Source organism: Harpia harpyja, chromosome 6 (assembly GCF_026419915.1).
Source record: "Harpia harpyja isolate bHarHar1 chromosome 6, bHarHar1 primary haplotype, whole genome shotgun sequence".
NCBI lineage: Eukaryota > Metazoa > Chordata > Aves > Accipitriformes > Accipitridae > Harpia > Harpia harpyja.
Window position 1 is genome coordinate 8,986,741 of NC_068945.1, and position 13,064 is coordinate 8,999,804.

The 13,064-nt window shown below is 39.2% G+C and overlaps 1 protein-coding gene across 5 annotated transcripts in view; it reads left to right on the forward strand.

Annotated features, from left to right (window-relative positions):
* TSPAN9 (tetraspanin 9) overlaps positions 1 to 13,064 on the forward strand; it is a 199,437-nt gene that overhangs the window by 91,620 nt on the left and 94,753 nt on the right. For 4 of the 5 annotated variants that reach the window (XM_052789656.1, XM_052789652.1, XM_052789654.1 and 1 more), the window contains one exon: positions 2,738 to 2,817. In XM_052789656.1, coding sequence (XP_052645616.1) covers positions 2,755 to 2,817 — 63 coding nt within the window. In that variant the 5' untranslated portion in view covers positions 2,738 to 2,754. Of the gene's footprint in view, positions 1 to 1,838; positions 2,818 to 13,064 lie in introns of those variants that run through there. The other variant, XM_052789651.1, reaches the window with a different exon arrangement.

A 13,064-nucleotide genomic window follows, 5' to 3' on the forward strand; every position in this document is an offset into this window, starting at 1 on the left:
TGGGTGCAACAGGAAAAAATGCTTTAAAATACTTGTACATTCTCATAATTTTTTGGCTGAGAGCTCAGTTTTGTGTGACAAGTAAAAACCACTGAAAGTATCTAGCTGCAGCATAGGATTGCAATGGCACAACTTTACACTGCCAGTAAGTGAATTTCAAACTGAAGAATTTTTTTCAGACTTCTAAAACCATACTCAAGACATTTATTTTTTGTTTGAATGTGACTTACCCTACAGGCTCCGGTGTCTGAGGCAGGTACCTGGCCAAGGCCTACAAGTCTCTTCCATGTTTTTTCTGAGAAAGTTGGTTCTTGATGACTGCTCACATTGAAGTTTGCATGTGCACCATAGAGGTCTGTAGAAATGCCCCACTCTACTTTGGTCACTACTAATTTATCTTTTTTTACTTGGGTGTTTTGTGTGGAGCGTTTTCTGCTATCATACGCATTGCTGAGTGGTCATCTTGCAGTTGCCTTTCTGATGGGCGTATCTGATGCAGGTAGTTCTGAAGTGACTTTTGGAAAGCAAAGTGGATAGACAGTGTTGATATAGGCTTGGGCCTGCCGGTTGTTAAAATGTTATTCTAGAGCAGAAGAGGTGAGAGAAAGATATTACATGTACAAATACGGGGTATTTTGTAGCATGAAGTACTTTATGGTGGAGGGATCTTTTCTCAGAAAAAGCCTGTCAAGAAAGGTACAGCACTGCTTTAGGGTGTTGATTCTGATGTTGCTACATAAAAAATTACAGAATTTTAAGGGGCTTTTGGACATAGATACCTAAGATTGAATAAATGTTATATTATCTTTTCTCAAAGATACCTGATAAAATAATTAACGGTGCATAATAATGTGCATGTGAAAGGATCAGTTGAAAATTGTGCATAAGTTTTGCTTTTCCTGGTAGCTGTATCTCTTTCATAGTGGCCTCCTAATATGGTTTCTTTCTTTACAAAAAGAAAGTAAAAACCTGCATTTTAAATCTGCTGTATCACTTTGCACCATCAGTGCGCTGCTCTTATGCTTATGACAAGATGACAAATTTGGAAGCACCAGGCGTGACCTGAAGTATTTCTCTTCCTCCCCTCCAGGCACTTGCACACACAGGCACAGTCACGCGTGCATGGTCATGCCCCCTCTCTGAGTTCTAGCAGGCATGTTGCGCTGCTGTCTGGAAAAGAAATGTGGCATTTGGGTCAGTGTTTCTAGTTCACACACTACCTGCGATATAAGATGGCTTATTGCCCTACATAAGAACAACCTCTGACATACTAGTTAAATAGAGTGTCAATAGCTGCAGGTTCAGATATCCTTGCATTTCAAGAGTTTTAAGAATAGACTGATGACCCTGTAAGAGACAGCAGCTCTGCTTTTCTGGTTATGGTTAATTATATCACAGGTGATGGCGTCACATTATGTGCATGTATAACTGAGACATGTGCCTATTCAGTGTATGCTGGGCGCTAGTCTATTCCGGTTCCTTGTCCCATGGCGGCATTCGTTTAAGCCAGAAAAAAAATGTAAGTCACTGTAAATTTAATGAGTAGGGAGAGGTTAGCACCTGTCTATCTAATCCATACTTTTCCAGTACTTTATTGCATTAAAGGAGTATCACTACCTCACAGTTCTAGCTCATAAACAGCTAAACAGTACTTGACATTTAAAGAGATTTTCTGTTGTGCACTTGTATAGTCAAGAGTAATTCTAATCCTATTAAAGATATTATGTCATGGAGGCGTGCCCTGGGGGAGAAGGCTTCTGCTAACTGGCCCGATGGAAAGCAGAGGGGAGGGGCGAGCAGCAGGGTGGATTTATTACTCGATAGTTAGGTCAGGGATTTCTGTGGGAAATGCCCAGTGGTTGCAGTTGCTGATGATTTCACGGCAACAGCAGTGAAACACAGAGCGCGCTCCGATAGCTGGTTACTGAATGAGATACTGCAAATGGGTGGAAAGAAAAAAGACAGCATGTGAGAGAGAGTCAGAGAGACACAGAGAGGCAAGCTGAGAGCAAGGAAAGTGCTCCGGCTCGAGGAGAGTCTCCCAGGTGTACTGCAGAAGCTTTTTGGAAATGGATGCAAGGACCATCTGCTGCCTATAGATGAGAGGGCTGTAGACTAGGAGTGGAGAGAAAGAGCTTCTGGCTGTTTTGAATAAAAATCGAAGTTCTGCATAACTGATTCATCGAGATAAATCATGAATATGCTCTTGCATGGGATATTAATGTATAAATCCATGCTACAGATAGACAGAGTACAGCCTACATTGCTATAAAAAAATAAAACCAGCAACAATGCAGTGAATAAATTCTGCAGTCATTATCTGATTTATGTACGAAGAAAAAGAGAAGCAAAACACAGACAGCTCTTATCGTACTGTGGCATTTGCAAGGCACTGTATTTAATGCTGAGAGATGCTATACATTAAATCTGACAACTGTGAAAAGAGAGATCATGGAGAAGTCAAGTAGTGAGGATTCTTCAATTCACCGGAGTCCATCTTTGGATAGCAAAGACTCAGATTTTGCTAAACCTTCTACCTCAGGGAGGCAATTTGGTCGAGGTTTTACTGCTGGAGCTTTCTATGGTACAACTGGATCACGCACACAGAGCCACACTGGGGTCGGAACCGGGACCGGCGTTGGGACTGGGACTGGCGTAAAAAGTGACAAATACAGTGCACCCAAAGGCAGCAAATACGTGGTCTTTTACCTGGATCTATCCTTTGTTTTCCTTTTAGAATTTAAGAAGTGCAACATGGCAAGAGGCTGCCTGTGTTGTTTGAAATACATGATGTTCCTTTTCAATTTAATATTTTGGGTGAGTACTGCCTTTTCAGTTGCCTTCATTTGTTAGTGTATCCTGTACTGCTGCAGTATGTGTATAGTGCATCTTTGAAGCAGTACAGTAAGTTCTTCCCTCCCCTCCCTCCCTCTCATACCTGCTTGGAATATTTTCAATGTTAAAGTTGTGTCTATTGGGAAAATGTACATGCTTTCTATATATTACTACCTGGTTACTGTAGTTTGGCTACTAATTCCTCAAACTTGCTGTTCTAAGATGTGTTTTGAACTGGGTTATCTAAGAAAGGGCAGAATTGTTGCCCTTTAAGGAAGAGCAGAATTGTAGCATTAAAATCCTGCAGTGGCAGGATTTTTGCATTCTGTTGGAATACCTCATGTTGCATTAAGCTGCAGGTTAATTTAAATTTGAAGTACATTCTCATTGTCACCGTAAATCTCATTTACTTTTTGTAAACTTCATTTGACAAACTGCTTTTTCATTTGAAGGAAGTTCTGTCCCATTTCTCCAATTAAGAACAATAACTCGTGTGTGTTAGCCTCTTAAGGTATCAGCATAAATGTGAAATGACTAGAATGGTCAATCTGGATTCAGTTTCAGCTGCAGTTGTCCACATTGGTGTGTGAAGCTGGAGACTTGTACTTCCTTCTGAGGGATCAAAATTGATTTTCCTCCGTCAGCCAAGAGGCATGAGGAGTCGTAACAATGCCTCAGCAAGCAAGTTAAAAGCGTAATGGCTACTTTGGGCAAAGTATTGTCACGTACAAGGGAGGAAAGAAAAGTTAAGTCATCTGGCAGCTAGGCATCCTTGAGTGAACAGTATTGTTGAGGAAATCACAGACTAATTGAAATACCGAGTATGCATGAATGTAGCCCAATATGAATGGGTTTCCTTAGTTTGAAATCAAAGGTCACTGCTTTCCGGATGGTTGCAGAGCTTGGGCACATGAACAAAATCATTCATGGTTGTGATCCAGAAATATACAGTATGCTTCACAAATAAATGAAAACACCATCCCTGGATTTATTTTGGAAAAAGAGGCATTAACAGTCTAGTTCTGATAGCTGCCTCTGGTGTAGAGATATTGTTGTTCACACTAGGAGCCTTACTAGCAGCTTCTCTGTTTATCTTGACCCACTTACTGAAATAACCTTTAAGAGCAAGAGTTAATGGGAGATTTGGTACAGTGTTGAACCACTCATGCAACAGTGAGCTTTTATCAGTAATAGACTGAAATGCTACAATAACTGAACTTGTGGGCATCTTAAATAGAAAGGTTGAACTGGACACTGAAGAACATCTGATCAAAGTTCACTTGTGATTTTTGATTTTTTTTTTTTTTCTTTTCTCTACACAAACCCTACCAGAAAGTTGCCTTAACTATTTCTGGAATAAATTACTTTGAACACACCAGATTTATATCAAATTGGCTATTTGACCCAATGCTGCATTACTTTGACACCTTGGAAGTATTTTTTTCATATGCTTTATGTTGTGGTTAGTTTTGGAACAGCTTTTTTCTGATACCGTTACTCATGTCCTCTATCATCAGTCATTAGGTATGTCTTACCCCTCAGGTCTGTAGATGCAATGTCTGTCTTTGCTTTTATCTCCTTCCCAAACAGCAATTTTCTTGACTCTGCATCAGACCTTCAGAGTCCATTTTTTCTATTCCTTGAACTCACAAAAATATTTCAGCCCTCATCTGTGTGCTCATCTCTCTCTGCTCCGCTCCCACTGGACCTTTATACAAACACATTGCTTCTTAGGTTAAAACTAGCTTACCATCTGGAACACTTCTCTAGTGCCCTGTGCTTCTTCAACTCTTACCTTTTAATCCCCTTTACACCCTCCCCACCATGTCTTTGGTTGTGAGGCTTATACCACTTTTCTTTCTGTTATTAAACTTTGTCATCACATCTCTGTCTAAAAATGCTTTTTGTATGAACCAAGAATGAAAATTATACTCTAGAATGGTGAATCTGAGAGATTATAGAAAAATGCTAAATGCAAGATGTCAGGTACTTGTCAAAGTAGTTTACAAGAGAAATTTGATCCACCAGCCTGGTTTAAGTTGTTCAGAAGTCCCCCTTTCTTCTTTAGTTAGCTTATATTCAATTTTGTAAGCCCGTCTTGATATTCCCATGCATCCTTCCAGAGGACTGCAGTCTTGCTAGATTCTTATTTTTTTTAACCAGGCTATTTTATCGTCTTGAGCCATTCAAATGCAGATTATTATCATCTCTTTTTACTCATGGAAACGCAAGCTAGAATGAAGCATACTACGGACGGGTGTTCTGTAGTTTGCTGCCTCTGGCTTTGTACCTGGAATCTACATTAGTTCTACTATGGCTGTCTGACAGGTTTTGGATGTTTGGCTCTGTATGTGCTCCTTGCTGACACTGTGCACTTGCAATATCTCTCACTCCTGCCCTGAACCCTCCTGCTAGCTCAGCCCTGGGCTCCCCACACAGCTCTGCCAGTGCCCTCCCCTCCTACCTTGTCCTGAAGCACTCCCTGCTATTTCAGTCCTGTCTTTCTTCTTAACCCATTTTTCCCATTCTCAGGTTTGCCTCTTCTCATTGCTTCCTTCTGAATTTCTGTTAAGAAACCCAAGTCCAAAACCATGAAGTTGTGGCTTGCTCTTGAGCAGTGACTGTCATCTTTTGTAATGCAAGGTGACTTATTTTTAAAAAGAGAAGACTCATTTTTAAGCACGAAATTTTCTGAACCTGTAATTCAAAGCAGAATGAGACTCCTTGGTTTTCAGAGGCGAGGAGACTACTTCCACACTGTTACCTTCTGACAAAGGCAAGAAGCATTTTCATGGGGGGGGTTGGTTTTTTTTTTTTGCCTTTTTTTTTTTTTTTTTTTTTATATACAGGAACTGATTTAGGCAACTGGAAACAAAGGTGGAAAAACTGTGTTTCAGGGAGTCTTTAAACAGGTGCCAGTCTAGCAGCTGTACAGCTGCAATAGGCAATCTGGCTGACCAGCTTGCTTGCCACAAAGCTGCATTGTTCTGAGCCTGCGGTAGCAGAAAGCCCATCTCATGGGAAGTGTTGTTCTGCCATAGTAAAATGGTGTTTCTGAGACGCTTCCTCTGAAAACGAAGACTGGTGGTGTCCTTTAGCATCCCAGAATGCTGGGCACTATTATTGTCTTGAATGATTCTCAGCATTGGCCTAAAGAAGGATGTTCTTCTATAGAAAGAGAGGAATCTTTTTCCATTATTTGCTTCTTGACACAGGCTGAGACCTAATCTGTCCCGCATGGGGCAGTGAGCTCTACTACTCCTTCAGCCTGGCAGCCAGCTCATATGTATTTGAAGACCAATTATATATGTATATTATATATTATACACATTATTTTTATATGGCATATATTTTAATATGTATACCTATATGTGTATACACGTGTATATTTGAAGGTGATGGAGAAGTGCAGTGGTTAGTGGATTCTTTCTGTCGTTACGTAGCAAACATACTGTCACTGTGATAACTACAATAAAGAGGTGGTGCGTTGTTTCTGCCCAGCAAGAATTCAGTGTTTGTGAATTAGATTCATGACAACAAAATACAGTTTTTAAAATTAGTAGCATGTGTATTAGTTTACATGGAAGGTTCTCGTATGAGCAAATTGATCTAAGTGGGGCCCAGCAGTAAGTTGAAACAGAAGGTGTTTCTCCACCATATCACTAAGAGCTTCAGGTATTTCTCTGTGGCCCTCTGATTCTTAGCAGTTGTTCTTGGCCATCTGGCATTGCTTTCTTTTAGAGATTAGGAAAGTCTGAGCTGAGGGTTAAGGAAGCTTATAGTATTTAATTGTGTGGCTAGGATGATGATTTACACTGAATTCATCCTAAGTGCATAATATGTTTTGCAAAGGGACCGAGCAACTACAAATGTTAGTTGATTTAGTTTGCCTTCAAGAATAATTATGTGCAAACATATGGAGATTGCAAAGTAGCCAATACAGCTCTGCAGAAGAAATAAAATATTGATTTTTGCTTCTACAGGTAGCAGCTTAATTGTCAAGAAAGTTAATCACCAAATATAAACATTAGGGTGTATGTCTTTCTAGGGTGGATTTCACTTCACTGTTTTCTTAGAGAAAAGGATTACAGTAATTATTTTCACAAAATGTATCAGAAAATCTTACTGGCTAGAAAATGGAAATTCTATAAAACATGTTTTTAAAAGAAATTTCACTCGTGAAATGAGAATTACATAGGGTGCTAAAAGGGAAATTTTGAAGTGACAGGAATAAGTTATCAAAACTTCACTAGAGAACTTTGCAAGTAGACTGTGGTCATGGTTAAATTTTGGGTTGTTCTATTCATTTAACTAAGGTTAATGAGTCCACATACAGTGAAGCATTCATAATACACATCTTGTTAGATTTTAGCATTGCTTAATTTTAATATAAAATGCATTTTATTAGGGGGAATATATGGCAAGATTATTAAATCTCTGATCTTCTGTGTTTCAGGAAGAGCCAAGGAAAAGCTAAGTATAGTCAAGAAGATCCTTAATGTGGTTTATTTGTTAAATTGTTTATATTTAAACTACTACCAAAAAAATCTGATAGGAATAGTATCTATTTATTAATGGTATAATTGTAAGCAGAAGTTATCATTTATCTAAGTTAAGTGGGGTCAAATTTACAAATTCAGATATTAAATATTCAGTTTCAAAGTAAATTTTATAATAGGTTGGGAGAATTTTCCTTTCTCTAAATCGTAAGACTAGAAGAGAAAAAGATGGGCTGGAAACTTGCTGGTCCAGAAGTAGCAGCAAAAAGTCAAATACAGCAAATATTTCACTGATACTCTGTTATTAAAATAATGGATAAAGACTGTTGCTCCTGAAGAGTATTTTTCTGCATTAATTACTTGTCTAATTTAATCTTATAGCAGGAGTAATTAATATTTTTTCCTGTAGATTAAAAACAATGTTGTGTGTTTATCAGTGAGCGCAAAGACCGTAGTATAGCAGCCATGCAGGTCATTACTAAAGTCTCAGATCAGACTAACAGAAAGGGAACATGTCCATTCTCTGGGTCTGGCTGCTGTCAGAGCTATTGGTACTGTAAAGCAGCTAAGAATTTTAGAATTGTTTATATAAGGTAATCCACACTTATTTATACCAAACTGGAATATATACTATAGTGCACTGTTTAGTTTGAAGTACAAAGCTTTAATGCTTAACTGAACCTGTTGGACAAACAGTTAAATCTTGTGAAGATACTTTGTCCCTACACATAACTGAAAGTTAATCTCTGAGGTTTAAGAGGGGTGGACAGTTTGTCCCTGCAATGAGAACAAAATTGCTAACTACAGACAGCTTAGAACAGGAAACACATTCAAATTCTCTCTTTTTTGTTGTCCTCCCTCTGGCTGCATTATCTGATATTCCCCATTTTCTGACACAGGGAATAATGACAGGGAGAGACAGTGAGTGACCCTGGGATGCTTGTCTCTTGACATAATAGCGATATTTACTTCTGTCATATTTTGACTCTAATGACATAAGTCAGCAGTGCGGTGACAGTTGCGGTACAAACCTGTGAAAGTAAGACTACTCAAAACCAATGAAACAAACCCAAAACCCCCAAACAAACTAAAAAACCAAAACAAAAACCCAAACAAAACAAGCAAGATGGTGAAATCTGGAAAAAACTAATGTTTTCAGTCACATTAGCAGGAAGAATTCAGTTTTTAGTAGGGAGTCAATGAGGTGTGAAAAGATTCCAGCTTTTAGTTTCCCCTCCAAATGGTACAGCACTGTTGGTGTGCCTGTGCAAACATGCACCGCAGTGGAGGAGAGCAATGTTTTAGCATGTCAACGTTTTGGCTGGGAGGAGAAGGAAAGGTAATATTTAGTTCAAACGGTGTGGTGTCCTAATGAATATGATGTAAATAAAGTCCATGTAAAAACCTGTATGATGACACTACAGACTAATATTCAAACATTATTTGAGGCCTGAGACTAGTTTTAATTTAAAATAGCAAGGTTTGCTTCAGAGCTGAGTTAGACTGGTTAATCCAGGTGGCGAGGGCCTCATAACTGGTTTTAGGAAGACATCCAACACGGCATTTTTCACAGTGTTCCTCTCACTAACTGCTCTTTGCTAACAGCATATTCTATTCAGGTTGTTTTATTTTTTGGTGTGGGTTGGTTTTTTTTAATTATTTTTGTTTTCCTTCAATGTGGAAGTGTTTTTACTCTAGCTGTAGGCAGGTGTGAGAGCCATTTGTGTCTGTTATTTTGGATAAACGATGAGTTGATTCATGACTCAAAAAGCAGATTTGTCCTATACATCTGTTATAATGTAGCCTGCTGGTCATAGTTTAATAATTTGTATATGGGGAAGCTTATAGTCATTGAAAGTGAGAAGTGGAATAAGAATTTCAAATTGGAAAACAAATTACTCACCTCCAGCTTTCCCTGCCCCCCCCGTACTCCCAGAGTTAAATCTTTCTTTAAATAAATGACTCAGGTTCTATTCCTTGTATCCTCCGGCTGCATGACCTTAAACAAATTTCTTCAGCCTTCTCTGTCTCAATTCCCCTAACTTTTAAAAACAATGATATCAACTTTTATAAAGTGATGGTTATAATCATGGGGTACAATTATTGTTAACTTTGAATAAGCTTAATAACTGTAATGGTTTTTAATTACCTCTGGACTCCTAGACCCATGCAGAACAAGTAAGCTGCTTGAAGGGGCCTTGGTTAGCATGTTCCCTTTTTGTCTGTTCCTGCTGCCTTGCAGGTAAGTAAGTCTGCAAGAGGCTGATCCAAAGGGGTATAATCTTCCTCGTGCGAGTAGAGGATGAGCTTGTAACTCCATTATCTGGCTGTCTGAGGAGGCATCTAATTTGCTTATTTAAATGCTGCTGACACAGAATGAGACCTGGGTAGAAAAGATGGGAGGATGCAGTCCAATTTGTGGAAAGTAAAGTTTGGTTAGTCTGGGTTTTGCTGTACATAAAATTAGGATGTTCCTAATGGGCAGCCAAGTCACAGAGATAACATGGTATACTATACTTAGTAGCTCCTCTGTGTTTATCCCATATAATTTGTAAAGTTACCCAACCTTTCAACCACTCACGGAAACTGTGAATCAAAGGAGGAATTCTGCAGGGTACCTTGGGCTTTGCTTTGAGTATCTTGCAGAAATAAATAAACCACACCTCCCAAACCAAGTAAAGGAACCTAGGATGGCTGAAGGTGTGTTATTAAACAGTGAGCATTTGCTGAACTTGTTGGGGACTTGTCACATAAAACTTAATCTTTCTAGTATCACTTTATAGCAATGGCTGCAGGCACTGAACTCAAAGCAATTTCACAACTTTCTGAAACAAATTAGCTTTAAATCAACTCAGCTCTCCATTCAGCTCAGTCCCTTGCTGCTTAGGAGCAACTTAAATTGCTGAATTTATTCAGCAGAGATAATTGAACTTCCAAGTATTTGGAAATTTGACTGGGATGATGGTTCTTTCCTCTTGCTTTTCTTGAGCTGGGCCAAAGTTCACATGGCTGTCCAAACCTTTTCACTTAACTACTCCATCCAGTGTAGCAGGGATTGTGAATATTCTTGGGACCCGCTGCCAGTTTGAAATTTAAAAGTCATCTACATCTCATCTTCAGTAATGCCTCTTGAAACCTGGCACCATGGACAACAGATTTATCCCTGCTCAGGTAATGCAGGTACAGCTACGTTTTCCACGGGGTTACAATACACCCTGGTGATGTTTGTTGTTGTCCTTAATCAAGGCATAGCCAAGTCCCTACAATCTTAGTAACCAATCTGAACCCGTCTTTAAGTGTTTAGTGTCACAGTTAACATGCTGGCTCTCTTGTCTCGTCTCTCACCCAGAGCCTCTGTGCTGTCTGGGAACACAGGGCTGCTGGTTACCCCTTGGAAGGGGATGCAAGCTGAAGCACAGAATGACTAGCTTGCCATTTCTTTTATTCCTTTCTTTGCCTCCTTGTGTTTGCTATGTTTTTGTTGTTAAATGCAGTAAAATGAGAATTAACTTTTCAGAGTCAAAAGAATGAATAATGTTTGCAAATATTGCTTCTGTTTTAGTGGGGAAGGAATTCTGTAGCCATGGATTCTTGTTGAATCTACTTGGTCCTCACTGCAAGCTGCATTTGTTACTCCTGTTTCTCTCTATGCCCGTCTTCAGACTCTCCTGCGTGAAAACCCCTTGTCCTGTTTCTAATCAATGCATCAGGGATACATAGTTTTGAAAATACATTAAACTAGTGTCTGTATGTCTTTCTTCCCATATAACACCGGCAAGTCATGAGGCATCAGAGATTGAATTTGTATCTTTTTTATTTCTTTTGTGGATTTCCCCATACTTCTGTTTTACGTGCATTCTGGTACAATTTCTACTGCTGTAGGTACAAATTGTAGGTCTGCAGTAGGAGATGATAACATTGCTGTTGATTCTTAAAAGTGTGTGACGTATTGAGAGTTGCTGCAAGGAATTAAAACCAGCAGAAACTGATATGCTAATCCTTTGTTACTTACAGAATTATTAATTTCTAACACTGTAAGGAGTTGTGACTGATAAGTTGGGGGTTTTTTTATTAAAATAGGTGGGTTTTAATGGTTTTTTAATTTTTTCATGGTGAAGAAGACTGAAGCAAGACAATCATGAGCTATGGATGAAGATAAGATTATGAACAGATGACTATAAGCTGTAGGGGTTCATCAGCTTAACGAATTACTAGTCATTAGCAGAGATGCTTTAGTTGCTTGTGTGCATGTTTCTACCATGCTGCACATGTGATGCAAAGCATGTTAACTTAAACCAAGCAGTTTACTGTGCAAATAATGTGTGTAATGGTTAACAGTGGAAGCAGTTAACTTGGAGTAATTCTGTCGTATATAATCACCTCTGTGTACCGCAACGTACAATCACTGAGTCTAAAATGATGCAAAAATGAAACAGAGGGAAAAGAAATGGCACTGTACTATTCAATCAAATTTTCTCACTTAATTTGCTATCTTAGAGAACTGAAAGTTACTAGAAGGGCTACTTCTGAATCAGAGGTTTGTTCTTTTAGGCTTCTTGACTGATGTATTAAGCACACTTTTCTTTAAATGATGCTGCTGAATACTTACATTTTGTTAGTAGCTGCGTCACTGCTGAGTAGCGTGGGTTCTTCACAAGACTCATTTCTTCCTGTGTATTGTCTTGGAGATTTTCCAAGCAGTTATGATCTCAAGCAGGTAAGAGAGCTTTCTATCAATGGATTGTAATTCAGAAATGCAAACATCTCATTTCGTCTCATTTCATAGTACTTTTAAACTAAATTGGTGGTTAAGAATCTTATTGTCCTGTAATTCTGTGCCGCTCACCCCCACCCACCCACACCTTTTTCCATTTCATCTAGCTATTGCTGTGTCCCAAAGAGTACCTTTTCTTCTGCAGTGTCCTCTGGATGCAAAGACACAGTTAAATTAGAAAAAAATAAACTTTATGTACTCAGTTGCTCTTTCCTTAGAGTTTTGATTGACCTGTCATCTCCATTTTCACTGCTTTAAGGAATTGGCATTACATCTGTTGCCATAATCCCAGAGTGCCTTAGGACCACTTAATATATTTATCCTCTTGACACCTTGTAAGTATGGGCCGCACTTTTATCCTCCTGACACAGATGGAAAGCTGAGCCACCAAAACAAACAGAATGTCTGCAGTGGAGCACAGGGTAGAGGGCTGGGAGCTATTGGAGACCAGAACTAGCAAGTACACATGCATCGCAGTTCAGCACGGGTAGACTTGTGTTGAGTTCTGCATGCTATTTCCCATGAGCTCAGAAATCCTGCTGATCACCTATTTTGAGCTTGGGTGTCTTTGCAGCGGTCTTCCCTGCACTTTCTTTTCCAGATTAGCTTGGGCAGAGACAGCTTAAATCTGTCTATATCCATGGTGTAGATGTGTCCTACTAAGAGACTTGTACAAAGTTAAACTGAAATTGAATCTGGATCTCTAAAGACCTTGGTAAGTGTCTTAAGCAACAGGCCATCTGTTACGTGCCATGCCTTGTGAGAGACTTGATGCAGGCAAGCCACCTGTGAACTCCACATGTTTGTGCAACATGGTCCATGGGCACAAAACTTCTTTCAGCTTTAGGACCTGTAGATCATCCTTCTATTTTGCTGTGTACTCCAGAGGTCTAGCATGTCACTGACTTCCAGAAGTACCTAGAAGAGTGGAATTTTTCTCATGACACATAACATAA